This window comes from Poeciliopsis prolifica, unplaced genomic scaffold, assembly GCF_027474105.1.
Source record: "Poeciliopsis prolifica strain line A6 unplaced genomic scaffold, Auburn_PproV2 SCAFFOLD061, whole genome shotgun sequence".
In the NCBI taxonomy this organism is placed as follows: domain Eukaryota; kingdom Metazoa; phylum Chordata; class Actinopteri; order Cyprinodontiformes; family Poeciliidae; genus Poeciliopsis; species Poeciliopsis prolifica.
Window position 1 is genome coordinate 2,120,599 of NW_026562436.1, and position 25,263 is coordinate 2,145,861.

General features: G+C 41.4%; 3 protein-coding genes across 8 annotated transcripts in view; 1 reads left to right on the forward strand and 2 right to left on the reverse strand.

The window, feature by feature from the left end:
- Positions 1 to 293: 293 nt before the first annotated feature.
- On the forward strand, positions 294 to 6,640 carry LOC129379783 (ubiquitin-conjugating enzyme E2 L3-like). The gene is made up of 4 exons (XM_055060645.1): positions 294 to 400; positions 2,663 to 2,758; positions 4,941 to 5,127; positions 5,767 to 6,640. Exons 1-4 carry the CDS (start codon positions 374 to 376, stop codon positions 5,919 to 5,921), a joined length of 465 nt encoding a protein of 154 aa, XP_054916620.1. The 5' UTR covers positions 294 to 373; the 3' UTR covers positions 5,922 to 6,640.
- A 282-nt stretch (positions 6,641 to 6,922) lies between these two features.
- Positions 6,923 to 13,809, reverse strand: ckmt2a (creatine kinase, mitochondrial 2a (sarcomeric)). The gene is made up of 10 exons (XM_055060644.1): positions 13,731 to 13,809; positions 11,750 to 11,938; positions 10,852 to 11,050; positions 9,930 to 10,025; positions 9,617 to 9,838; positions 8,818 to 8,903; positions 8,605 to 8,728; positions 8,064 to 8,198; positions 7,274 to 7,399; positions 6,923 to 7,195 (listed from the first exon to the last, which is right to left on the reverse strand). Exons 2-10 carry the CDS (start codon positions 11,890 to 11,892, stop codon positions 7,079 to 7,081), a joined length of 1,248 nt encoding a protein of 415 aa, XP_054916619.1. The 5' UTR covers positions 11,893 to 11,938; positions 13,731 to 13,809; the 3' UTR covers positions 6,923 to 7,078.
- An 819-nt stretch (positions 13,810 to 14,628) lies between these two features.
- The window catches only part of rasgrf2a (Ras protein-specific guanine nucleotide-releasing factor 2a), a 29,504-nt gene continuing 18,869 nt past the window's right edge, over positions 14,629 to 25,263 (reverse strand). For 2 of the 6 annotated variants that reach the window (XM_055060713.1, XM_055060712.1), the window contains exons 14-29: positions 24,604 to 24,852; positions 24,329 to 24,421; positions 23,644 to 24,152; positions 22,584 to 22,709; positions 21,894 to 21,983; positions 21,378 to 21,484; positions 19,538 to 19,650; positions 19,029 to 19,095; positions 18,913 to 18,942; positions 18,677 to 18,780; positions 17,927 to 18,011; positions 17,656 to 17,853; positions 17,477 to 17,556; positions 17,273 to 17,390; positions 16,550 to 16,618; positions 14,629 to 16,455 (exon numbers count right to left, since the gene is read on the reverse strand). In XM_055060713.1, coding sequence (XP_054916688.1) covers positions 16,360 to 16,455; positions 16,550 to 16,618; positions 17,273 to 17,390; positions 17,477 to 17,556; positions 17,656 to 17,853; positions 17,927 to 18,011; positions 18,677 to 18,780; positions 18,913 to 18,942; positions 19,029 to 19,095; positions 19,538 to 19,650; positions 21,378 to 21,484; positions 21,894 to 21,983; positions 22,584 to 22,709; positions 23,644 to 24,152; positions 24,329 to 24,421; positions 24,604 to 24,852 — 2,134 coding nt within the window. In that variant the 3' untranslated portion in view covers positions 14,629 to 16,359. The remainder of the gene's footprint in view (positions 16,456 to 16,549; positions 16,619 to 17,272; positions 17,391 to 17,476; positions 17,557 to 17,655; positions 17,854 to 17,926; positions 18,012 to 18,676; positions 18,781 to 18,912; positions 18,943 to 19,028; positions 19,096 to 19,537; positions 19,651 to 21,377; positions 21,485 to 21,893; positions 21,984 to 22,583; positions 22,710 to 23,643; positions 24,153 to 24,328; positions 24,422 to 24,603; positions 24,853 to 25,263) is intronic. The other 4 variants (XM_055060718.1, XM_055060716.1, XM_055060714.1 and 1 more) reach the window with 3 other exon arrangements.

The following is a 25,263-nucleotide window of genomic DNA, read 5'->3' on the forward strand; positions in this document are numbered from 1 at the left end:
TATCTATCTATCTATCTATCTATCTATCTATCTATCTATCTATCTATCTATCTATCTATCTATCTATCTATCTATCTATCCATCCATCCATCCATCCATCCATCCATCCATCCATCCATACATATGTATAGATATATGAGTCAATACTTGCATTTTATAAAATTTCGACTGATTTTCTGTGTTTTATTAAGTTTTCATTTCCACAGCACTATTTTCATGTTTTTGCGTCAGGTGTCCTCTCTGAGTCCTCCGCGCCGGTAGGGGGAGGTACAACCGCGAGACTCCGCCTTCTCTGCCGCTTCAAACTAAAGTCAAAAGAAGTCGAGGACGGAGTCACGGAAAGAAACAGGAAGAAGACGAACTCGGCAACACAATGACTTCAACCAGGAGACTAGGCAAGGTAAAGCAAGAAAGACCCAACTAATCTGTTTTATTTTACTTCTAGAGAGTTTGAAACACTCGTTGCGGCTTCGTGCGGGGAGCTAAAGAGGCGGGGGAGTTAAGAAAGCGGCCGAGTGTTTGTCGCCGACAAAATGAAAGGAGAATGACGTCCGACGGACGGGGGATTGAACGGAGAGAAGAGCGAAAAAGGCTGACGGGTGTGATTCAGCAACTCTCGGGGAGCTGTCGGAGAACATGTCGATGCGCTTAGCGTGAGCTGAGTCAAGCTAGCGGACTGTTGGAGCCGCTGTCACCGTGTAACGACGCTCACAGCTGGGGAGAAAACATGGAGACCGTGGGGCTGGGGCGTGACGTCAGATCTCATCAGAACCTCCAAGCGACTGATAATCAATAGCAGCTATGATCTGGCAATAATCCATACACAGGAAAGGATCTTTCTAGTTGAACCGCGTTGGTGGGGGGGAAAAAAAAGCTACATCGTTAGTTTTGTACTTATTTTGTTTTGTCACTTATCAGTAGAAAATCAATAAGTGGTTGGTGATTTGATTATACATTTAAGAAAAATTTCGATCACATATGAAATTAACGTGAAAAAGATATGTTTTATGAATAAAAAAAACGTCTGTTGGCGTAACTGCATGAAAAATTGGAAATCTGAATGTAGGGAAATCTAATGAATTGGTAGGGAATTGGGTGATGGAGCATTGATTTGATATGCTTTTTCGGCTTTTTTTTCTTTAGCAAAATGTAATATTGTTGTTAAAACTGTACATTAGAGTGAAGCTGGAAATGCTTTGTATAATCATTACTACTCTCAATTCAAAAGTGAAACTGAGTAACCAGGCAGGAGGTGATCGAAGAGGATAAACCTATTGAGCAAAAGTGATTCAAAAACAATAATATTTCATTAAACGCATTGAAAAAGCTACATGGAACTGCAAAAATATATATATATTATTTTTGGATAGTAAACTGTAACGATAGTGACCCACCAGAAAAATGAAATGGTCCTGATTTTTATTTTATTTTTTTCAAATAAAACACACTGATGAGTGCATGCAAATTGATCCAATAAGGGTTTTCAGTCTTCGATTGTTGTGTTCGTTTAGAATAAGCCTGGATATCAGTTTTCATGAACCTGTCTGACGGGGGAGGCCTGTGTCTCATACTTTCGGTTTCTTTGGGACTCATTTGGTTTTGATTTGTAGCACAGAGGCCGTCCTTCTGGCTTTCAGGAATTCCCCCCGACGACCAAACATCCTCTGCGTCATCTCTACTCCTTAAACTCCCCAAACAATCCAGTTCTCTTTGCTCTAAAAAAAAAAACACCTAAAAAACAGCGAAGTGGGACAGGCTCGATTTGTAGCTATGTAACACACCGGGCAAATGTCAATCATGAAGTGAGCGCAGGATTTATAGAAAGTATAAAATAAAGTACAGTGTGACTAAAGTTCACTTTTAAACTTTGATTATATACGTGTAGATAACTTTACCTTGAATACATAAAAAATCAAAACTTGTTTTACAATGTTTATTTATCCAAAATATGTATTCATGCCTATATTTTCTGCTTGCAATACTTGTTTTTTTAGTTTGTGTATTCACTTCTGTTCTGTGAAGCAAATATATTCTCATTTAGTTGTAATATTTAATCATTTTATGACCCTCACATAGAGATAATCTGTATTTCTGGCTGCTACGTAGAGGATTGATGATATAATAGTAATTTTCTTACTATTATACTATCAGTACTTTTCCGCCATCTGTCTGTGAGACGTTTCATATCAGCAATTCATCTTGTATTCCCTGGAACTTTTGGGATCAGATTTAAATGTCAGAGATTTGAATTAGAGGCACCACATGCATTGGGATCCCACAGAATCCTGATGCAGAGTTGGGAAAGAGGCTGAGAGGAAGGTAATGGCTGATTTTTGAAATAGTTTTTTTTACTGTACATTTAGCTCCCAATAAAAGTCATGTACCAGCTGGAAGTTGATTAGAATTATTTTTGAATGTAATCTTAAATTCCTCAAACTAATATCCAAATAAATTATTAGTGAAAGTGGAGCATCTTTCTCAATATGTCCCTTCATATTTGGTGACAAATAATTACAAAGAGATTTCCAATATTTGTCTGATTGGTATTAAACAGTTCAAGGTAATAATTACACATGATTCCCCCCTTTTGGATCCTATGTATTTTGTGTAAACATCTGTGCCAAACCTCTGCTTTTTGTGAGACGTGTGTGTTTTGCTGCAGGAGCTGGATGACATCCGCAAATCTGGAATGAAGCATTTCCGGAACATTTCGGTGGATGATGCGAATATTTTGTGCTGGCAGGGACTCATTGTGCCTGTGAGTACTGACAGTACATCCACACACACACACACACGCACACCGCCCCCCCCAACAAGTAGTGACATATATTTGTATTAACAATTATTTTAGTTATTGATTATCTGACTTTTGTAACAATTGGATAAAAACAAATTGGCACTTTTTGCAGATTTCTCACTAAGGTGTTGTTATGCAATATTATAAATGCATTAAAGGATGCAAATAATATATATCTATATTTAAACATGTGAAAAGTGAAAAAGCTTTTCCTCTTGTCTCAGCATTAACACAGCATCTGACTGATCTGCTGATTAAATACTGGATTACTGAGTAATAAATTGATACTAAAGATTCTTAATAGATTTCCTTAAATCTTTTTAACAGAATTTGAACCATGTGAAGCTGAAACTTTGCCACTTGAAAGGTTTCTCAGTAGGACATATTTACAAAGTTAGATTTTTTCAATCATAAGTGGAAACTATATATTTTTTGTACTCCAAATATGTTCTTTCAGCAGGTGGCCTTTTTTTGAGTCTATATATTCCATTTAACAATTAATCCAGGTGATTATTTATCGATCGATTGCGATTAGTCATTTTTACCATTGACTTACTTTCTAAAGTCCTGTGTGTGCTCTCTCTAACTCGTCCACCCTGCCCGATTCCTTCACCTTGTTGCTGTTCTCCAGGTTCCTTCAATGATAATACAGCCGGTATGTTTACATCAGACAGAGATAACATTTGGGTTCCAAATCTAGTTTGCTCTTCCTGTATTTCCCGGCAGCTTGTTACACGTCACACGACTGTAACACGGAGACACTTGGCTCGTCTTCCTGACTCGTCCTCCAGAGGAATGGTGCTGCTGCTCATCAGCTCAAGTTGCACATTAGTGCAACAACGCCACACCTGTTACTGCTGAGTGATTCCAGTTGTTTCCATCTCACATATTATTGTTTAACCCATTCAGATCAAGAGTCTGATTTTCAAGAGTAGCCACATTAAGCAAAGCAGTTACAAAATACTGCATATAAATAACACACAAAGACTATTAATAAGCCTTCACATTTATGCTGTCCTGGTTTAACCTTTTTTTTTTTTTAACTCGCCATCATGGCCTTTAAAGATGAGAAAACAGATGAGTTGGCTGACATGCATTCATAATAATTTAATTTCCTTTTGCCCCATTCAGGGCAGAAAACATTCACAGCGTGGTTGAGACCTGAAGGCAAAGTGAAACTACCTGCAGGTTTCCATAGCGTGACAAGTGGTCCGGCTGTTTTGTTTGTTTTTGCTTCATAAAAACCATGTCGGCTATAAAATGTGCCACTTCCTGCTGGGTGTCGATGCTCACACCATGAAGTTTCAACACTAATCCTGCATTTTGAGTTTTCTGAGTCGGTGGGACTATTGCAGTGTTTTTTACTCTATTACTCTGAGTCGGGCCTTTATGTTCCTTCTGGTCAGCAGTGGTTCCATCGATGTTCAGAATCATAAACTGTGATCTTAACTGAGGCAAGTGGCGCCTGCAGTGCTTGGGATATAGTTCTGGTATTTCTGGTACATCGGTCACTCCCAGAAAAATCCACCACTGTTCCAACTTTTTCACTTTTTTTTCCTGAAACGCTAAAGCCTAATAAAAAGGCTTTGTAACGTTTTCCATACTGATGTCTGCCAGTGAATTTGTTCTTGTATTTCTGTGCATTGTTCACATCAATAAGCATGAGGTGTTGGATTTGGAAATCAACTTTGTTTTCACAATGGTTACAAATTAGCTCTTTACTATAATTATTAATTAAGTCAAGCAGAAAGGGTTGAGCTTTTCACGTTGATGTTTGAAATCATTTTTTTATCACATTTATAAAATTAAATGACGTGGAATCTGATTGTCAGACTAATCAATTGATTTAATTAATAACTAAAGTATTTGTTAGTTGCCTGGTGAAATAGAACCTGGTTTTCCAAAAGATGTGAGTTGTTTCTGATTTGACACTGTGCCACAAGTTGATGTGATGACCTTTCGAGCAACAACCAATTTTACTGGTGTGGAAACCAAAAGGGGTGAAAACCGGTTTTCTCACGAAGCTCCTGGATGAAAACTGTTAAATGTTTGTCCTTTTCCAATTAGTGGGAAAAAAAGTTTGGTTTTAGGAAAGTTCTCGTGAAAATATGCAAATCCTGTTTTTTTTCCCTCCCCAATCCAGGACTGTCCTCCGTATGATAAAGGAGCCTTTCGGATTGAGATCATCTTCCCTGCAGAGTATCCCTTCAAGCCCCCCAAGATCACCTTCAAGACGAAGATCTACCATCCCAACATCGATGAGAAGGGCCAGGTGTGTCTGCCCATCATCAGCGTGGAGAACTGGAAGCCGGCCACAAAAACATGCCAAGGTGAGAAGAGGAGGAGGGACTTTCATATGGAGGCCCTTAAGGGACACGAGGGGGCAATGTTTTCTTTTTTTTTTTTTCTTTTGTGTTTCCTCACAATAACATAGTTAGTTCTTCACTACTGGAACTCTTTGTGTTGTAATGTAAGGTTTTTCAAGTGAGATACTCTAGTGAGATGTATTGATTTTTATATATATATATATATATATATTTTTTATAAATGCGTCACAAACTTATGTGCAAAATGCAAAAGCAAAACAGTGAAACCTGCTTTCTGTCGCTCTCCATTTCCTCCGAGACGTAAACAGAAATTCTGTTCACAGGTCATCTGAGAGTCTTTGCTTGTGTCTTTTTCGTTTTTCATGTTGGTAATCTTACACAAACACGAACATATGTTTTCATTCATTCAAGAATGTATAAATACGTTTTCAGTGAGTCTCTTTCAAATTGACATTTATCTCTGTTCACAAAGTAAACCAGGGTGTATTTGCTAACTAAACCAGAAGAAGAAGATTTCCTCATGTCCTCTGGACATGGCTCTGGACATGGCTCTGGACCGTCAGAACTCCTCTGCTGCTGACCGTGGAGCTTTACCATCATTATTACTATTAACATTTTTGTTTTGTTGTCTCTGCCTTCCAGTGATTCAGTGTCTGATCGCTCTGGTGAACGCCCCCCAGCCAGAGCACCCGCTGAGGGCCGACCTGGCAGAGGAGTACACTAAGGACCGCGCAAAATTCATGAAGAACGCCGAGGAGTTCACAAAGAAACACAGTGAAAAGCGACCTGTGGACTGATGACACGACGACGACCTGCACCTGTTAGCCTCCTTTCTGTTTTCTGATCGAAGACCCCAGCCTGACTCTCTGTTCTTAGCCCCCCCCGACCCCCCAATGCGTTTCACAAAGATGCCCCCCACCCCACCCCCCATTCTTGTGTACCTGCAATGTTTAGCACTCTCCAACCAATCTTTAATAGAGGCTTGTGTTTCTGTTTTACTTTGCCAAAAACAAAAAAGAAAAAAAAAAACAAAGCAGGACTTTTTGGTGAGTAGGCAGCTTCTGGCCTCTAGGTGTCATCTTTTGGTTGTTTTTGACTTCTTTCTATTAATTTCTTTTTAGAAAAAAACACAATAAATTGTCTGAGGTGGCATCCTGAAGGTTAAATTAATAATAAAAAAAGTGCTTTTCCTTAGTGCTTACTTAAATGTTGAATGTTATCTCAGATCACACAGTTCTTATTTCCATCTTTTTAGGCTTCCTTTCTAAATTTAACAGCATCTAAACCCGTGTTGTTCTTTTGTTGGGTTTTTTTTCTCCCTTTTTCTTTCTCATCATCCTGGAATAAAATCAGAATTTGTTACCGATAAAGCCCAGATGTAAAACGAAGATAATGACCATGCAGCATTCAGGTGTCATTTAAATCATTATTTTGTATTCTAAGGGAAATTATTTCTTCGAAATAAAATATTTCCATCTCTTTTGGCTGCCTCTGGAGAAGTGGTAAAACTACAGCATGGAGTTGTCTTGGGTTCATGTCTGCTGAAGAGATGGAGAGTTATTGGTTTATCATCACCTTCCTAAAATAATAGGATATGTTTTTTTTATTTGCCTAAATCGTCTCTTGGCAATAGTCTTTTTTTATTTATGTATTTTTTTACTTTTTTGTCAAAATTGCTTTTGGCATAAAACGACAAAGGCCTATTTTTTTGTCGTTTGATTTTTGTTTTGGGAAAGTGACGACATTAAAGCTAAAAGGATCCAAACATCTGATGTAACAGAAAGTGAAACTATTCAACTGGTTTGAAATTTTTTTTTTATTAAAGTCAGGGTAATCCTTAACTTGAGGTAGACTTTTCTGCAGGTCATGTCGAAGATCTTTTTCTTTTTTACCCTGAAGATGTTCAATCTTTGAGACATCAGCCTCTAGTGGTGGTTCTTCACATGCTTGGCTCTCACTTCTTGAACATAACCAGAGGAGCTGGCACCTGGATGTCCTGGCCCTTCTCCAACTTCTTCTCGCACTCGATCAGGTAGTTGACCCCGTCGACCACCAGCTGAACCAGCTCCACCTAAATTGCAAGCAACCCCAAATGTCACCTGACCGCCAACAACCCGTGCAGAGCACAGGAACCGGCAGGACGGCTCACCTCGGATTTGCCCAGACGGTCCAGGTTGGAAATGTCGAAGGTGTCTCCGGTGGCCGCCGTGTCGACGCCGCCCGTGCCTCGCTTCTGCAGCCGCAGGTTGTCCAGGATTTTGGAGAAACGCGGGTCCTGCAGAGCAAATGGAGACACGGGTCACAACCTTTGTTTAAAAATAAAACTACATAAATGAACGTAGTTGGTATGTTTTGCTTTCTTAACAAATACTTGAGGCAGTTTTTTAAAAAGAAATGCTGCAAAGTGAAAGATTCTATAATGTTTGAGGCTAAATGACTTAAAAGTATAACAACACTGTTTTTGGGGGAGGGAGTTTGTGGGTCTATTTTCTTGCTTTGTGAAGGAGATGAAAATTGCATCTCCTTTCTGATCAGGAATGAATAAATGATGTTCAATACAGAACATTTCAACATTTTTTCCCTTCCGCTCTGGCGCCCCCTCTGGCGCAGCGCGCCTACGCAGCGCAGGAGAAGTTAAATGCTGCCACCTGCAGGTGGTAAGCTGTAACATTTTTTACCTGTGGAAAATTATTAGCACTCAACTGGCAACTATCCATGAAAAAAAATGCAAGGAATTGCAAAAATAAATTACCGTAACAAAAAAAAAAAAAAAAAAGAAAATACTGCGTTAGAGGAAAGCAAGTGAATCATTTAGGCCAAATAATATCCATGTGTTGCAAGAGCTGCAGCTCACTGTGTCCAGCCATTCTGAGAGGTTTTAGCTGTGAAGTGAAGCAGTAAAGGCGTTAGCAGAGCGGGCTGGTGCTGGGTTGGGTCACCTTGCTGAGGTTCGGCAGGCGGACATGAACCCCGGCCCGGAGGCCAGTGCCCAGGTTGGACGGGCATGTGAGGATGTATCCCAGACGCTCGTTCCACATGAACTCCCAGCCTCTCTCCTGGATCAGATGCTCAACCTGACCCATGCAAAAAAAAAAAAAGACAAAAAAAAACATGCATGAATGGGTTACTTAAAAAATAATACTATTAACATTAAAAAAGTTCTACAAAGAGCAAAACTATCACCTAAAAATGATTTACTCTCATACACTGGAACATACCAAATCATTTTGGTCTACTTTATAGTGCAAATATGTTAGTATACTTGAAATAGGACAAAACAAGTAACTTTTCAGAAACATTTAATAATTCCTCAATATTGATATTGATACCTATATCGAGACATTTTTCCCAATGTTATAAGTGAAAACATTCTGCCAATGGAACTAGTTTTGTTGTTATTTTTCATGTCATCTCATTTCAAGTGCACTGAGGCATTGGCAGCAGAAACCAGACAGAGGAAACACTTGATGAGTCTCCTGCCTGTTTGAGGCCGCTGCAGAATCTCTCAAACACTCGCTTCATGTTGCCGCCCTTCTCCATGGAGATGACTCTGGTGTGGTCTTCCTCATTGATCCAGATCAGGAAGGTCTTCTCGTTGTTGTGCCTGAAGACAAGAAACCACAGACACTCAAGCCCAGCGATCAACGCCATTTCTTGCGCCAAAACGCAGGCGTCCGGCTGCGCGGGCCGCACCAGATCCCCCGGGCGTCCGGCCAGTCTCTGGCCATGAAGGCGCACGTCAGCAGAGGGGAGACGGGCTTGTCAAACAGGAAGTGGTCCTGTAGATAGAAAGGTAGAGAGAGGCAGCAGCATGTTAATCCATATTGATCCACTGAGCTGGCAGAGGGTGGAGCTGTGAATCACTCTGATTTCTTCTGTTTTCACTTCTTTGAATGGTGAAAAAATTTTAATATGTGAAAAAAATAACCTGAGTAAATATGAAAATTATTTTTTCCAATGATTATTGTGCAAGGGAAAATTCTGAATCGATTCAGAATTTCCGGGGCTTGGAATTGAATTTCTCTAAACAATCAACTTCCTATTGGTCAGGAGTTCCCTAAACATCGGCCTGCGCAGACCCTCTGCGGTCAGCCCGGGGTCAGACCCTGACCTCCGTTTAACGTACAGACAGGTTGGTCAAACGCTGACGGCTGTGGCCAGGAAGGATCGCCTGTAGCAGTATGTGTTACAGCACACCTGAACAGACCTCTGACTGAAGACACTGTTTTCCAGTGACAATTTCATGTTCAACATGTTCTTGCCGAACCAAGATCCAACAAAGTTTTCTCTTGGATTGTATGAATAATCTAATTTTGTTAATTTAACTTTGTCAAAAATAAATACATAAATAAACATAACCGATAAGTCCCAACTTATTATTACTGACTGTAGATCAGCATCAACTGAATCCTCTTTTCCTCCTCCATGTCTAAGGATTCACAGACATGGAATCCTGACCTTGATCTGAACGATCAGCTTATTGATCACTCACATCAATAAGCTGCTGCTGCTCCTTCTCCGTCATGTCGCCCAGGCCGTAGTAGCGGCCGGCGAGGTCTCCCTTTAGGCCGGCCAGAGCGGTCACCACCACCCGCTCCACCTCACGCCGCTCAGCCCTGGAACAGGCCGGGGGGAGGCTCAGCCCACGGATGCTGCGGCCCGTCCGGACGCGCGACGACAGGACGTAGTTCTCGTCGAACATCCCGTGTTTCAGCTGGAGGCAGAAGAAGAGGCGAAGAAGACGCCAGTGAGCGGTTTGATCAGCGTCGGGCCAGCGAGACAGAACGGGTCGGCGGCGGTTCCACCTTAGAGGCGTCCAGGTCTGTGGGGTGTGTCATGGTTCTGGGGTCGTAGCCGTTGTGTCTGTCTTTGATTATCGGATCAAAGAGTTCAGCAAACACCTGGAGGAAACAGCAAAAGACTTGAGAGGCATTTACCAAATCTCACACATTAATATATGTAGAGCCTCATTATTAATATATATATGTTTTTGACATTGGCTATTTGTTAAAACTGTCACCATGTCATGACAATATATCAGATAGATGACCTGTGAAAATATCAAGCTCTTCCGCCTCCTCCCTGTGCTGCACCACCTCTCGTCAGAAACAACCAATCAGAGCAGAGATGAGGGCCTTAGTGCTGCCAATCACAGTCCTGGATTCCCTGCTAAATGTGTGAACGATGGAAAAGCAACTTACCGTTCTAGAAAACTTTTGATCCGCCGTCATTGGTGGCCATGCTAACTAGCCTTAGCATTTTTGGCGGTACCATGTACCAGCATGATTGAAAGCGCTAAGACCCTCCTCTTGGCTTTGATTGGTTGTTTCTAGTTAGCATTGGGAGAAGGCACACATTATCTCTCATGCCTAATGGTGTATCAGGGTAATTGTAGATATATTATGTTTTGTTATGGAGTAAATTTCCATTACAAAACATGGACATTTTCAAGTATTTTGTTTTTCTAGAAAATGTCAGAAATTAAAAGTCTAAAATGTATTTCTTGGAGAAGTGCTTCTTCTTTTGATAAATTATATATATGCGAGGTTGAAGGTCATACTTATGGAAAAGACATTTTTTGTGCAGAGGACACTGAAGACGTTCATCGCCGTCTCCGGCTTGTTGAAGGAAGTGCAGCAACAGGCGACCTTTGACCCACCAAACTGGAACATTTGCGTTTTCCCTGCTCCTGTGTGAGGCTCTCGCGTTGCCAGTGAGTTGCGTCACCTCGTAGCTTTCCTCGTCACCGGCGACACAGCCCACCGTCTTGATGAAGGGGTGGCCCGGGTTGTCCACCCCGGTCTGGATGCACTGGTCCAGGGTCCAGTTGTTGGGAGTCACCTTGTCCCTCAGCTTGGCGTAGACGGCCGGAGTCAGAGCGCTGGCCATGCAGTTGTTGTGTTTCCTCAGGTCGGGGAAGTCCGAGCTGCCAGGAAGGAAGAGGAGGAAGAAATGAACAAGAGAAGAAGAACAGAGGACGACTGTTTACAAACAAAGCAAGTTTTTATTTCTTTCTATATTTCAAATGTAAAATATTGATACTATTTATGAGGTTGTGGTTTAATTAGTGTGTTTCGGAGATTGGATGATTAAGTCTGTATACTTTAGTGAACGATTACTCGATCACTTAATTAGTCGACAATTATTTTTAATAATCAATTAATGGCTATTAATCTAACTGCTTCAGCCACAATATGATTTGCAGCCAGTCGTTCATTAATCAAACTCTTTGACTCCTTTATGTCATGCCAGTGAAGTGATCCAGGAAGACGCCTGAAGGTCACAATAAACTCGCTTAGAAAACAAAGTCAAATAAATTCGTTCATTCTCAGGGTTTACAGGCTGAAGTTTCCTGGAATTTGCTTCCCATCCGCAGGGCGACTAGGAAAGGCAGACATCTGAAACCTTAAGAGAAATGAGTCAAAGGTGGCATAGATGAAACATGAGAGTGTCACTGGTCACGCAGGCATTTGCCGCTGCGTCAGTCACGACCCCCCCGACCAACGCTCGCCGTCCGCTGATGCAATCCGTCCCTCTGAGCCTCAGAAAGAGGCCGTCACATCTGAAGTCACGCTGCTCGGAAACGGAAAAGTTTCTGACACTTGGTCGAGGTCGTCCGTCTCACCTGGGAGGGTAGAGCTTCTTCTTGGCCTCGGCAGCCAGGGAGCCGTTCTCGTTCAGCAGGGTGGCCACGGTGCCCGCGCCCAGGCTGGCCAGCAGCACGGCCCTGCTGCGGCCTGAGATCAGACGCCTGAAGGAGCCCGACATCTTTCCTCCAGAGAAGAACCTCAAGTAGGGATCAGTAGAAGAAGAGCTAGAAACGCCAAGAAAGACAGGAAGTGAAGGAGGAAATGGCAAAACGGAACAAAAGCAGTCGGTGAGATCTGGAAATGATGCAAAATTAGCGAAAATAAATAACTGAACTGTTTTGAAATGCAGAGCACACTGTGACATTATTCAATATAATAAAGTCATTAATGGAGTGGTGCCCAAACTTTTTGTCACGTGAGCCCAATCCATCAAGGGCCACAAACTCTGGATTTTTATCTATCTTAATTCAAAATTATTCATTTATTTTTATATATATTGTCTATGAAATGTTTCTCTTTTGCCTGGACAACTAGAAAAACACAATATTCTAATGAAATAAAAGAACTCTGTTTGTAGAAAGGGAGATGTGAGTGGTTGTACGTCTGAAACATTAATCATGAATCACAAATCGATGGTTTTCTACTAACAACAACAAGGTTCTGGTCGTTCCACAAACGGGTCTCCAAAATCTGCTCTTAAGTAAAAAATTGCTGGATGTTTGTCGTCCTGTTTGCTGCCAAACCGAGTCAATGTGAAAAAAATTATTGATCAAAGACCAATACTTGGTGCTGCACTTTCCATGTTTTAGCTGTATCTTTTTCAAAAGGCAGTAAAACATTCTTAGGAACCATGATTGCTTTTAAATCCTTGTTTTTTTTTGGGTGATCAAGGATCTTACAAAATCACTTCGAGGGCCACAAATGGCCCCCAGACCACATTTTGGACACCCTTGGATTAATGGAAACCTTATAATTGCTGCGTTTTGTCGGGGTTCTCCAGTTTCCTCTCCATTCAAAAACTGATGTTCAACATTTCTCCACTAAATGGTGAAAATGACATTTTGATCATTTTGCTACACATTGACCGGAGGATGTTTGCGTCACATGTCTGCTGCTTGTCGGCCTTGTAAGCTGAAGATTTCTCAGATGTCTGGTAATTAGACCATCAAGAGCCAGTTGTTCAAACCACAAAGCGTTAACCCGGATCCTGTTCTGCAGCCTTAAATTCCAAACTCAGACCAAATGATCACAGCTATGAACTTGTAATAAAAGGTCCACATGTAACATTTATATCCAATCAGATTCAGTGTACGGAAGGTCACAGCGCAGCTTGACTTTGACTTGGTGTCTAGGAGACTGTTTCTAAAAATAGAGGAGGACCGGACTGCTTCTGTTCATTCAGGTCAGAGGGGGAGAGGAAAAAAAAAAAGTCTCTAATCGATCCAATAGTTCTAAAACAAGCCGATTGTGTCAGACCCGACTTTCACCTGCAGTGTTCATTTTATCTCAAGGTTTGGAGTGCAGACTGGAGGACACATACTGTTTGGGTCAGCGGTGATATTATTATTATTAATAGATCAGTGGAGGGACGTTTGGTGCCAAGACCAAATCCCCTCCTGGCTGATGGATACAGAATCATTCTGGACAGAAGTTCATAAGGTCAACGCAAAGTTAAAGAGATGGAAAATGGATATGGAGAGAACCATGTGACCCGAGAACCTGGCAGGGGATCAAAAGTTTAAGACTCGACTGTTTAGAGTGGCTTGTAAAAGTGCAAAAGTTTTTCTCTCTCTCTCTCTCTCTTTTTTTCTTTAACTAACTAAGCATTCCTCTTGTTTCTTAAGAAAAGTGTGTTGTGATCAGAGCCAGCTTCAAATAGATTCTCTCAATTTAAACACAGATATGACACATGCACTCACTTACTGGTGTTCACAGAAACTAGATTTAAAATGTTCTTAAATATATGAGCTAGTGGAGGCTCTCTGTCAGAGAAATGAAAGGAGGAGGTTACAGTACCTGGATGAAAGCTGCAGCCTTCTGACTGAAGGTTTTCTGGAAACCAGCTTTTGAGTCTGGTCAGTCGCCGGCTCCTCCCCCCCCCGACCCCCTCTCTGACCCGGCCCGACCCCCGCTCCCTCCAAACTCTACTCCGCTTGTGGGAATACAAATTGAGGGCCAATCATACGTTAAGGCTACAGTTATAAGCCAATGGAGGAAGAGATCACTTGTAAACAGAGCCGTGATTAACTTTGACGTCTCTAATATCACAGTCTGGTTTGACCTTCACATTTACACATGATCTCTTCCTCTCTCCTTCAGTTATCTCAAACTCTGCTGCAGCTTCGGAAATAAAACACGACTTTCACACGTCCGGAGCTCTGCTACATGAGGAGGTACTCAAAACATTTTAATCACATGATGTAAAAACGACATGCTGCATGGAATTATTGAAGTAGCTTCCATGTTTTATTTTATTTACCTCAAGATGACATTTACTGAGCTTCTGTGTACGGAAAGCCCACAGTGCAAATACTAAGTATTGCCCTTTGATCTTCTTTTTCAAATTTTGTCATATTGCAACATAAAATTGCACTTGATGAAACTTTATGGTTAAGAAGTAGAAAATAAATTCATTATTTTCTTTAATTATTCTTTACAAAAAAATAAAAATAAATCCAGGAAGTGTCAGACTTTAGACAGAGCTCATAGGGGCCGTCGCCCAGAGCAACAGGTTTTGGGCGGCCCACCAAACATATTTTGATTTATTTTTGTGAGGAATGCATGTTTTGCTTTTTAATAAACTCAAAGGTCCAGTTCTCATTTTTAGAGACGGTGGCCGTCTTCAGGTTTTCACAGAATGTGACGCTGTTTTTTTTTTCTTCTTCTAATTCTTCATCAATGATCTGCGACAACATTCCTTTCCCTGAAAGTTTTATTTTCAAGCCTTTAGAGTGTAAATGTCTGTACAATACACATATGGATGACAATAAAAAAAAACAATAAAAGTTGAAGAAAAGTATGCAACAGTGAATGAAAACAAGCTGATTCTAATGCAAACAAGAAGATTTCAGAAAGGAGAGAGGCAAAAATGAATCTAAAAAAACAAGTCAGTTGCATCTACAAAAATAAACCGATCGTTATATATGCTATATTTATGCTACTAATAACACTAGGACCTTGCAACATTCTTCTTAAAATTAATAGTGCAAACATGTCACTACATCTTACACGTTAAAGGTTTTAAAGATACAATGACATTAACAGGAATTATTATTTACAGCGATGATATCAGAGAAATATGTTATCAGTGATGCTTTTCTTTAGGTGGTTGTCAGGAGATGATTGTTAAAAAATATTGATCAGAACAAATGTGTACAAAATTCTTAGCAATCATAAACTAAAAGGAGACGTGTTGTTCGTCAAGTTGGGTGAAAGAGCAAAATTTGCTAAAAGCTGCTTCAAAAAAAGAAAAACATGCAAAAGAAAAAAAACAAGCTCATAACTGTTTAGTTTGATCAGAAAGAGTAAATTTACAAGATTAGAAATGAAGTTTGTGGTCACACGATGTTTTACGTGACTATGAACTCAGTGCCAGGAATCAGAGATCAAAAGGTTCACTGTGACAAACTGTCCTATTTAAAGTCCTAGACAGGATTGAGCTCATTCCAGCTCACATTATTATTGAAACATTCATTAAGTAAATTCATTATTTTTGGGTGAGTCCATCAGAATGCTCTCCTAAACGTACCTGGAGCGTTGCTTTGATTCTCTGATGCGTATCAGAGAAACCCTTTAATCTCCATGGCAACCATTCAGCTGTGAAAAACGCCTGGATGGACCTAGCCCCGCCTTCAAAGATGAAGCTCCTCCTCTGAGCTCCTAAGCTTTCCCCTCACAGAGCAGCCTCCCCACCCCACTCAGCTCCTTCAGACTAGCCAGCAGCAATTAGCAAACACTCGGTGGATCTGCTAATCAGCTGAGTTCATTGTAGGAGCTACTTCTCGGTCCGAAGTTGGCAAAAACATTGCTAAAGGGTTACTAAAGGAGCCATGTCGTGACGACTTCCTGAAGGCGGGGTTTCAAAAAGAGCAAGTTTCTAAAGAGACAGAGGCCCAGTTTCAAGCCTTTATATATCAAATAAAAAATGTTTAAAAGTCATATATAGCATTTATATATGAGCTGAAGGAAATGTAGTTACTCGATTGTGCTATGAAATGATTTGCGGTTAAAAAATACATAATACTGGCCCTTTAATTTCCCTGAATATTCAAATCACACAGAGAAACATTTTTGAAATGTGCTTAATTAATGCAAAAATGGTTGTTTGATATAATATAAAGAAACAGCTGAACTTTGTGTTAAAGACAACAAAAGCCAAATCACAGAGTGACAGCAGCAACATTCTAGCGCTGATGGTGTTTTTACACTCATGAAGGTTTGAGAATATGGCAAGGAGTTGTTTCTGCGACACAGTACAATAACTAGATAAAAACCTCAGCTCTCCATAAAACAAGGCACATTTTCTCCTGAGTTTCTCCTACTACACCTGCTGACCGTCTGTGTGCGATACAAAAGCACCAGCTTCATTTGAAAGGTGGTGCTGGGAGCTGAGAGACGTGAATCTGTGCAGGTTTCTGCTGTAAAATTAACCTGGAGGGACTCGAGGTTCGATCTTCAGCGAGAGCTCATACAGAGTATCTTCATCCATCACTACGGTCTTATCCAGCAGGAACTGAGTTACCTGGATTCAGAGTTGAAAAAAAAAAAAAGCTGGAGGAAAGAATTTAAAAAAAAAAATTTTTTTTAATAAATAAATGATGATAAAAAAGGGAAACCTTGGATTGGTGCTCTATTCTGTAAGGAGCCTGCTGGAACTGGCGAATTTCCCGGATGATATGAGAGATCTGTAGGAGCAGAAATGCTAAAAAAATGCACACAAAATAACATTTTCTCAAACAAACAGATATTAGGTGTTCAGGATAGATGCTTATTTATTAACACGGCTTTTGCATTCATCTTAATTTTGCAGTAACTGGAACCTCCAGAGCAAATTTTGCAGCCAAAAATGCAAGGTTTGCATTTTTTATGCTTCGTATCCACAATCATTTACTCATCCATTTTGTTTTTAGCTCGTTAGTTTTTTTTATTTATTAGTGAGCAGATAAATAAAAAAAAAAAACGCACAAGTTTGTTTAAAAAAAGTCTTGCAGTAACAACATAATGTTTTTCACTTATGTTGATTCAGGAATTTTCATTGTTCTACCATTTTCAGCCACTAGATGTCTCTATTGTCCTGCACACATGCAAAGATTATGCAGGTATAATCTTTGGACGCTGCCTCAGTTGTTAAGTTCAGATCAGATATCTGCGTTTTAAACTTTTGGAAACAAAAATATCCGCAAAAAAAAAAACATTAATAGAAATCCTACTTTAGTTTTAGAGAATATAAATGGTTAATATTTTTTTTCAGTAAATAAGCTGATCCTGCTTAAAATGTATTGAAAATAAAAGCCAAACTCCAGCCAAGCTATTTTGGGCTGCAGGACAGAAAGTCTCACCATTCTCATCTTGGAGAAGTTGACCAGCCCCTCCTGGGTGAAGTTGGGCGTTCCCTCCTCGATGAAGGCCAGGTCAGTCAGGTACATGCCCAGGTACGGCACACAGGGAGGGTTGCAGCTGCACACAAGGATGTAAAAATGGTCTCATAGTGGTGTCAGCATCATGCTGCAGGGCAGAGCGAGACTGTGTGTGACTGTTGCTACTTTTTCAGCGTCTCTCTGAGATTTTTGAACCTTCCCTCCGACGATACGATCTTCTGAAGCCGGTCCATCAGCGCCTTGGTCTGGATATAAAAACCCCCCAAAAACAACATAAATCGTAACGTTGGAGGTTTTCTGTGTGTGTTAGGTGATGTTGGTACTGAGAACCGATTCAGCTGAACCTGTTTGCAAACTTTAGCCCAGGTTTTCTTCAGCCTGTAGATGGCGCTGCGGTTGAGAGCAGAGGTGATCTCCAGCACGCCGTTGTAGTTGTTGAGGCAGCGACAGATGTCGGCCACGGCCAGCCACTTCTCTATGGAGCTGGCCCGAGCGCCCACGTCGCTGTGGGCCATTATCTGAGACGCCACCAGGTTGCTCATCTGAAGCGATTTCACGAGGTTCACAAAACAAGACATGGCAGCTTGTGGTGAGATTTCTACGAGGGTTTCTTACATCATTAAAGTGCTGGCTGGTCTTCATGATGTATGGAGTTCTTTCAGTCTTGTCCACCTTCATCCAACCCTGACCCAAAAACTCCCTGAGTGGACACACAAAGTAAGACGGTCAGTCAATCTGAAAGGTGATGCTTTAATGTTTTCACCTGGTTAGGAATGTAACGCTGAACGAAAGGGATCCATGCTTTAATTTTTGTTATTTTTTGCAGAACTGCTGTAATCACAGCTGCACATCTTGCATAATTTGTCTCTGTCAGCTTTGAACATCAACAGACTGAAATGAATTTGATGTTTATGTCATAATATTAAGATCAAAAATATTCCACCAATAATTTTGATTATCATAAAAATATGTTGTCATTATATTTATCACACATCAAATTTTATTTAACCCCACAGTTCCTTCAGTCTTTTCTTGACAGAAACTTCCCCTCTTCACGCTTCCTAGCGATGCTAGCTTGCATAGCAAACATTGACAAATTTGATCAGCAGCCGATCAGATAGACGAGACTGGCAAATAGCATTTCAATAACTTATTTTAGCTTATGTTTCATAATAATGATTTGAAAACAGATCAAATTTTAAGATTATCATTACTGTTTTATTCGAGTTATTTTACCCCTTCCAGCCGCTGTTGTTTCTGTAAGGTTTTCCAACATGGTGCTTGGATAGAGTTGGACAGATTTCATCCAAACAAAAGCCCCTTGGGGCCGATTGACGGTACAGTAGGCGCCAGCCGTGTACTCACTCATAGGGAATGCTCCTGAAAACGATGTGATCCAGCAGCGTGATCTGTTCCGCCATCTCCATGGCCGAGAGGGACTCGAAACACTCGGCTTTAGGACTTTCCGCCTTGTTCACACACAGACACACATCAGCTTAATGTGTGGGAAGCGTAGCGGTTAGATCGCTAGCAACTTTAAATCTACAGGAAGGATCACTTCCTGGTGGATGTTTGACAGGGAAAGAGATAATTATCCTTACCGCAATGAAATGCAGAAGAGGGCAGCTTTTCTGTTTCATTATAAGAAGAAAAGTGATTTCAAACTTTTTTTTTGTTTCATTGAACTCATTCAGTGAAGTGTTTTCTATGAACTCACACTGACCATCTGTAGAATGTCTTCTATCCTCAGCTGAGTGTCGTCTGGTTCATCCTGAGAAATGGCACTGCGAAGCAAACCGCAGCGTCATTTTGAAGATACATCAAGGAAAATTATTACTATCTAACATTTGACCACAAAAGAATTAAAACCCATCCATTTTCTATCTCCAGCTACGCTCCGGGCGAGAGGTGGGGTGCACCCTGGGTAGGGTGCCGGAGGGCAACCCAGAAACAGACAGGACACACACACTCAGAGAATTTAGAGAGACCAATTAACCTAATAGTCATGTTTTTGGACTGTGGGAGGAAGCCGGAGTACCCGGAGAGAACCCAGCATGCACAGGGAGAACATGCAAACTCCCTGCAGAAAGACCCCGGGAATCGAACCCAGGACTTTTTTGCTGCAAGACAACAGCGCTACTGACTGCGCCACTGTGTCAGGATAAAAATGTATAAAAGAAACCTCTGACGTTATGAAGAGGAGGTTTGACAGTAAAGAGTCTGCACCTTAAAATGTTGGTTGCTGCTTTTCTCTCTTGGGGCAGAAGATCTGGGTCTCGCAGCACCTCCTCCAGCAGACTGATCACTCCTGTCTTCAACTCACCGTTCAGGTCAAAGTCCTGACAGAGACACAGAGACGCGACATGCTGCATCAACATGCTGCATCAACATGCTGCAGCGGAAAGCTTCAGCTAAGACGACGTGAAGCACACAGCAGAACAGCATCAGAGCAGTCGGTGATATCATGACAGCCATTGTAAGATCCATCAAGAATTAACAATCAAAATGAAATTACATTTAAAAAAAACGTAATGTCCATTATTGTTTTTCTATAACTGTTGTGTTGATGATGTTTTTTTAATATTTAACCAAGAGCTGTTTTTCTCAGCCGACCCAAACAAGTTCACTTTTCCAGGCAACATCCAGCGACAAAAATAGCTCCTTATATAATCTCAAGACAAAAATGATAGTTCCCTGAAGTTCCCTGGGAATGAGGCTGACCTTTCTGCGTGCGTCCATGGTGGGAAGGACACGCAGCGCAAAGAGCACCTCTGTCACGGAGAGCGACGGCGGAAGAAGAGACGCAGCGAGAGCGAAAACAACCAGCAGCTTTTAGTTGTGCTCCTCAAAGGGAGGCTGTGTGTGAAAAGCACTGAGCGACGTCAGGCATAACTGCAGCCATGGTGACCTTACAGACCCAAACTTTGTTTTGTTACGTTAGCAAACAAAGTGAAATTAAGATGTTTGCAGTTTAATCAATATGTTTAATTCAGTCCATTTTACGTTTTAAATCTTTGCACAACATAATTTGATGGTTGAAAATGTGAATGAGATGGAAGTGCAAAGTTAATGCCATTTTATTATGAATGTGCCAGCTTTCCTTTAGCCGCTAACAGAGTAGCTTTTCCCCACAAACACTTTTTTCTAACTGAGGTCACAATATTCATTTTCTCAAAAGCTAAATGCTAGTTAAGCTAAAGGTAGCCATTATTGAGTCACCTGTTTGTAAGTTATAGCTTACAAAATTCCCTCTCCTCGTCAACAATTAATGTTGTTATTTATGGTGCTTGAATTAAAGTACATGTTGGACTTAAATGGACTGACTGAAACAGCAAAACACTAGATTCTGTATGTTTGTATAAGTTGCCATCTTGGGAGGGTAAACACACTCTAAAGCTGCCTTGTTGCTATCCCAAAATACTCACTTAGATCCATCATTGTGATAGCTGATAAATAGATTGAGAATCAATTGTCCAAAGAACAATATTGTTTGTATTTGTTTTATTGTGTCTTGTAAGCCCATGTGGGCAAGGCACCTGTAAAAGGCTGTATGACACATGAAAATAAAGACTACTACTACTACTACTTTATCAAAATAATGTTTTGTCTTCACTTCTGCTTTGTACTGTGAACTGGTTGTTCTCAAGTTGGTCTCAAGCTTAAGACCAAGAGGACCAAATTAGAGCTAATTTGGTGTCCAAAACAAAACTTGGTGTTCAAGCATTAGACTACTTATTCATACTGGAGTGGAATATTATTATAGTGCATTCTATGAGTTATTTCACGTTTAATTACATATTTTGGTGTTACAATATTATGGCCCAAACTAATCTAAATGAGTCAAAAACTACTTTGACCAGTGTGTGTGACATAAAAGACAGAAATCATCCTTGTCTCTTACTGCTAACTCAGACAAGTACAGGTTGGACTAACTCTAAGGAAAATCCCCCAAAACAAGCCCGAGGTTATCTTATGAAGCATGTTTTTGCTAGGATGCATACATTGCTAAAGTCTGACTGATTGGAAACAAACTGTGGATATGGACAGTGTTTCCTCTTTGACTCACCTGGGAGTGTTTAGAGACCCAGTGCCGCAGCACATTGAGGACTCTGTTGGTAGCAGCTCTGCGGATGATGAATTCCTTATCACATGTTTTCTCAGAGTTACTAAATCCTAGAAGAGCAAGAAGTAAAAAAAACATAAATAAATCCAGATTTGGTTAGCAAACACCTTCTTTGTGAATCTCGTCCTTTGGTTCTGTAAAAATGACTTTAATCCAGACACACATATTGAAGAAAATGCAAAAAAAAATGTATTCCATGTTTCTAAATGTGAGATTTTTGAATTACTATCATAAGTAAATTATTTTAAGCCATTGACTTTAAGAGCAAATGTGCTTTTAAAACAATAAAATCTCATTAGCACGTTAGAAATCTCCTACACGGCCATTTCCTTCCTGTTATCTTTAAATTACGTTCTGTTGTCCTGTTAGCCGCTCCCCGACACATAACCTAATGGACACCACAAGCGGAGCTCCCCCTCCGCTACATCCGCTGTGACCTTCATGACTGGACGTGCTCACCCTGCGAGCTGCTGTGCCCTGCGGCCGCCGTGGCCATGGCGAACGCCGACGCAGGTGACATGGTGCAGCGAGAGTTCTCCCCGGCTGCCACTACAAGCGACCAGAAACAGTAAAACCTTAATGTCATATCTGCTCCAATGGCTCTTAAAAGTGCAAACGCCACTGTTCAGAAAGACAACAGGTCTCATGAAAACTCAATCAACATTATATGTTGTTCTAAACTGCAATGGAAACACTTTTCTTCCACCACACTAATCATGAGATCAACAGGCGGATGTTACTACTGGCGGAAATGATGAAGAACATGACAGGAAGTGGTAGAAGGATTGACTTATTGTGTGAACAAACTTATTCACATGTGATTTTAGTTTTGTTTTTTAATTAACAGAAACAACACAATTATGAATTTGTGCCTTTTCGACATTAGTAGATTATCAATAAAGTTTTGCGCACATAGCTATAGAATCAGAACAAATGTCCAAATAAAAAAAAGAAGCTTTTGCAAAGTAGAGAAGTCAAACATTTTCATCCCCATTTATGATACTGTTAGCATCCAGCTAAACAAGATAGACATAAAAAGGTTCTTAGGCAAACTGTAAGCAACAATGTTTCCTTTTTGCAAATGTTGTCGTTTTTCGCTCGCTGCGCTGCGGTGCGCTGCGCTACGGTGTGCTCGTGTAGTTTTACTACCTCCTGACTGTCTGTAGCGGAGATGTCTGGGTGTGGACGGAGAGCGGCAGGGGGACAGGTCCACCCGCTCGCTGCTGGACGGAGACTCGGGGATGAACTTGTCCAGAGATACTGACTCCAGAACAGCTGTGAGGGAGAAAAGGTCAAACATTCAACATGAGTCCATGTTCTGAGTGATGTAGGAGTTTACAAGGATGATTATTTTGACAATGACCTAAAAATGTTTTTGTGAACTTTCAGGTAATAAGTTGCAATGTGAGATGTCAGCCGTTATATTTCATCGTTCTCTTCTCTTTCTCTACCAGGTTCCTGTCTTTTCATGTTCTCTCTCTCCTCTCTTTTTTTGGTCTAGTACTCTGCTCCTTTATTTTTTTTTTACTAGTGATCGTCCTTCGTTCTGCAGATACATGTTTATCTACAGGTCCAATTATTCCTCTGAAGGAGAAACGCTGACCCATTCATCTCTTTGCTAGAACACAATAAAAGACGTCAAAGTCTGGACTAATATTAGCTGCAAATAAATTATGCACATCCTTCACATTGTTTATGTGACAATTCTAGGTATTTCCATAGAGGGAGGAACGGAGCTAAGGAAGAAAAAGAGAACAAAAAAAAGGAAGATAGAAACCAAGAGAATCAAATGAGCAAAAAGGACAAAAGGACAAAAAAGAACCAACACATCAAGATTAAATGAAAGGAGTGAAAAAGAAACTGATGAAGGAAAATACTGGAAAACAGAGGGATGGATGGAGGTATTGAAGGACATAAATATTAAACCGTGGGATATGAAATGAAGGAGAAAACTTGACCTCTAGAAGACCGGAAGTCTGGACATAAAAAAACTTTTCCCTTCTTCTACTTTCTATTTCTTACACCTTTTTCTAAAGGCCTGGTAAAAACTTAGATTGAATTCCAGACTGTTTATAGGAATGCAGCCTGCCAGCAGCTTGAAGCAGCATCTACAGCAGCAGTCACAAACATTAGATGTGTTTACTGCATGTAAAGCCGCCTTGTTGAAGAGCTGGAGGAGTGTGATCTCTAACTGTTGGCGTCTTCCTACCTCTGCGGATGCTGCGCCTCAGCTTCCCACAGAAGGCGTCGATGCGCGGCAGCTCTCCGCTGACGTCGTCCCCCGCGGACGGACTCAACTCCGGGGAGCTGGGGCCCCGGCTGAGGTCCAGCGGGGCCCTGGTGGAGGTGGGAGGCGGTGAGGACACCCCGGAGGCCTGCGGGAGGCTGGGGGAGCGCGTGGCGGTGGGCGGGGGATACGAGAAGCCGAACGGCAGCCGGCTGGAGCCAGGTGGAGGAGAGGGCATGGAGGGACTGTGGCTGGAGGTGGGGGAGTTGGCCGCGGACAGTGGCGGGGTGGTGGACAGGTCCAACGCACCGACCTTCACGCCCACCGGCGAGCTCAGGGACAGCTTGCGGCACTGCACCGGGGAGGAGGTGCGGGACGGGATGGAGATGGGAGGCGGGGAGGAGAACTTGCGGCAGAGTCTGGGGGATTTGTTGTTCAGCGGGTCGGATCCCCAAGCACCCTGGTTGGTGGCGAAGAAAAGCTCCAGCGACCTGAAAGAAACCAATCAGTCCACAGCTCTGACCAGGAGAACCACAAATGTGTCATGACAACATTCATAAATACTGATGAAAACTCCTTCATGTTTATGACAACGTCATCATGCCTGTCTTATGCACATCCCTTCAGATAAAGTGTTACCCAAATAATTCCTACTGATGGTATTTACTTGGACTGGTCCGAAGCCAGCTGTGTGATCTTGAGACTGTAGTCTGGACAGAGGGACATGATGGACAGACGGTCGTATGAGTGCTGCTCAACCCTGAGGCGGCGGCAGCAGTGCGAGGAAGATGAAGCAGGGGGATGTGAAGAAGAAAAGATGGAGTGAATGACAGGATGAAGTGTTAGACATGAGGAGGACAGAGACACAGTGAGGACTGAAGAACTGGATGCAGTCTGGGATCAGGGGGAGGAGCTTCCTCTGTGTTTTTAAGTCTTGTATACCTCACAGGAATGGAGGTGAAGGGTTTCTTGTAGATGTCGGCCAGTTTGTCAATGACCACGGCGGCCGTGGTGAAGATCCGGTACGTGTGGAGGAAGGTGTTGAGGAAGTCGATGGAGAGGAAGCGCAGGTCGGTGAGGCGCTCCAGCAGCCGCTCCACGCTGGCGTATCTGATCTGAGGGACTTTGCAGGAGTTGAGCGTCTTGCTGAAGCAAATGTCGACGTCGTCTTTATGCAGCCTGGCATCGGACCTTGGATTTAAAACAACAAATTTGACTTAAATCCTTTTACAGAGGACAAAGCTAGGACAGATTATTTCTTACTGTCCAGTTTGGACAATTTGTCTGTTTATTCATAAGGCACTGATTTAGAATAAGCATCAGAAATCATAAATTTGACTTTAATAGAGAACCTCATTAAAACTTATGAAAGCCATATATCATTTACTTTAACTTCGTGAACATTCAGCACTTTGTTTTGGTCTACCAAATAAAATCCTAATAAACCAAAATGACAAAATGTGAAAGAAATATGTAAAAGTGGTCATCATTTTTATCATAACTCTTGATATGAATTTTGATTTATCATTGACAAATTCCAATTCCTAATGTTGAAAAAACCGTGTGTATTTTTAGTTTTATTCAATATTTGTTCGACAAGAA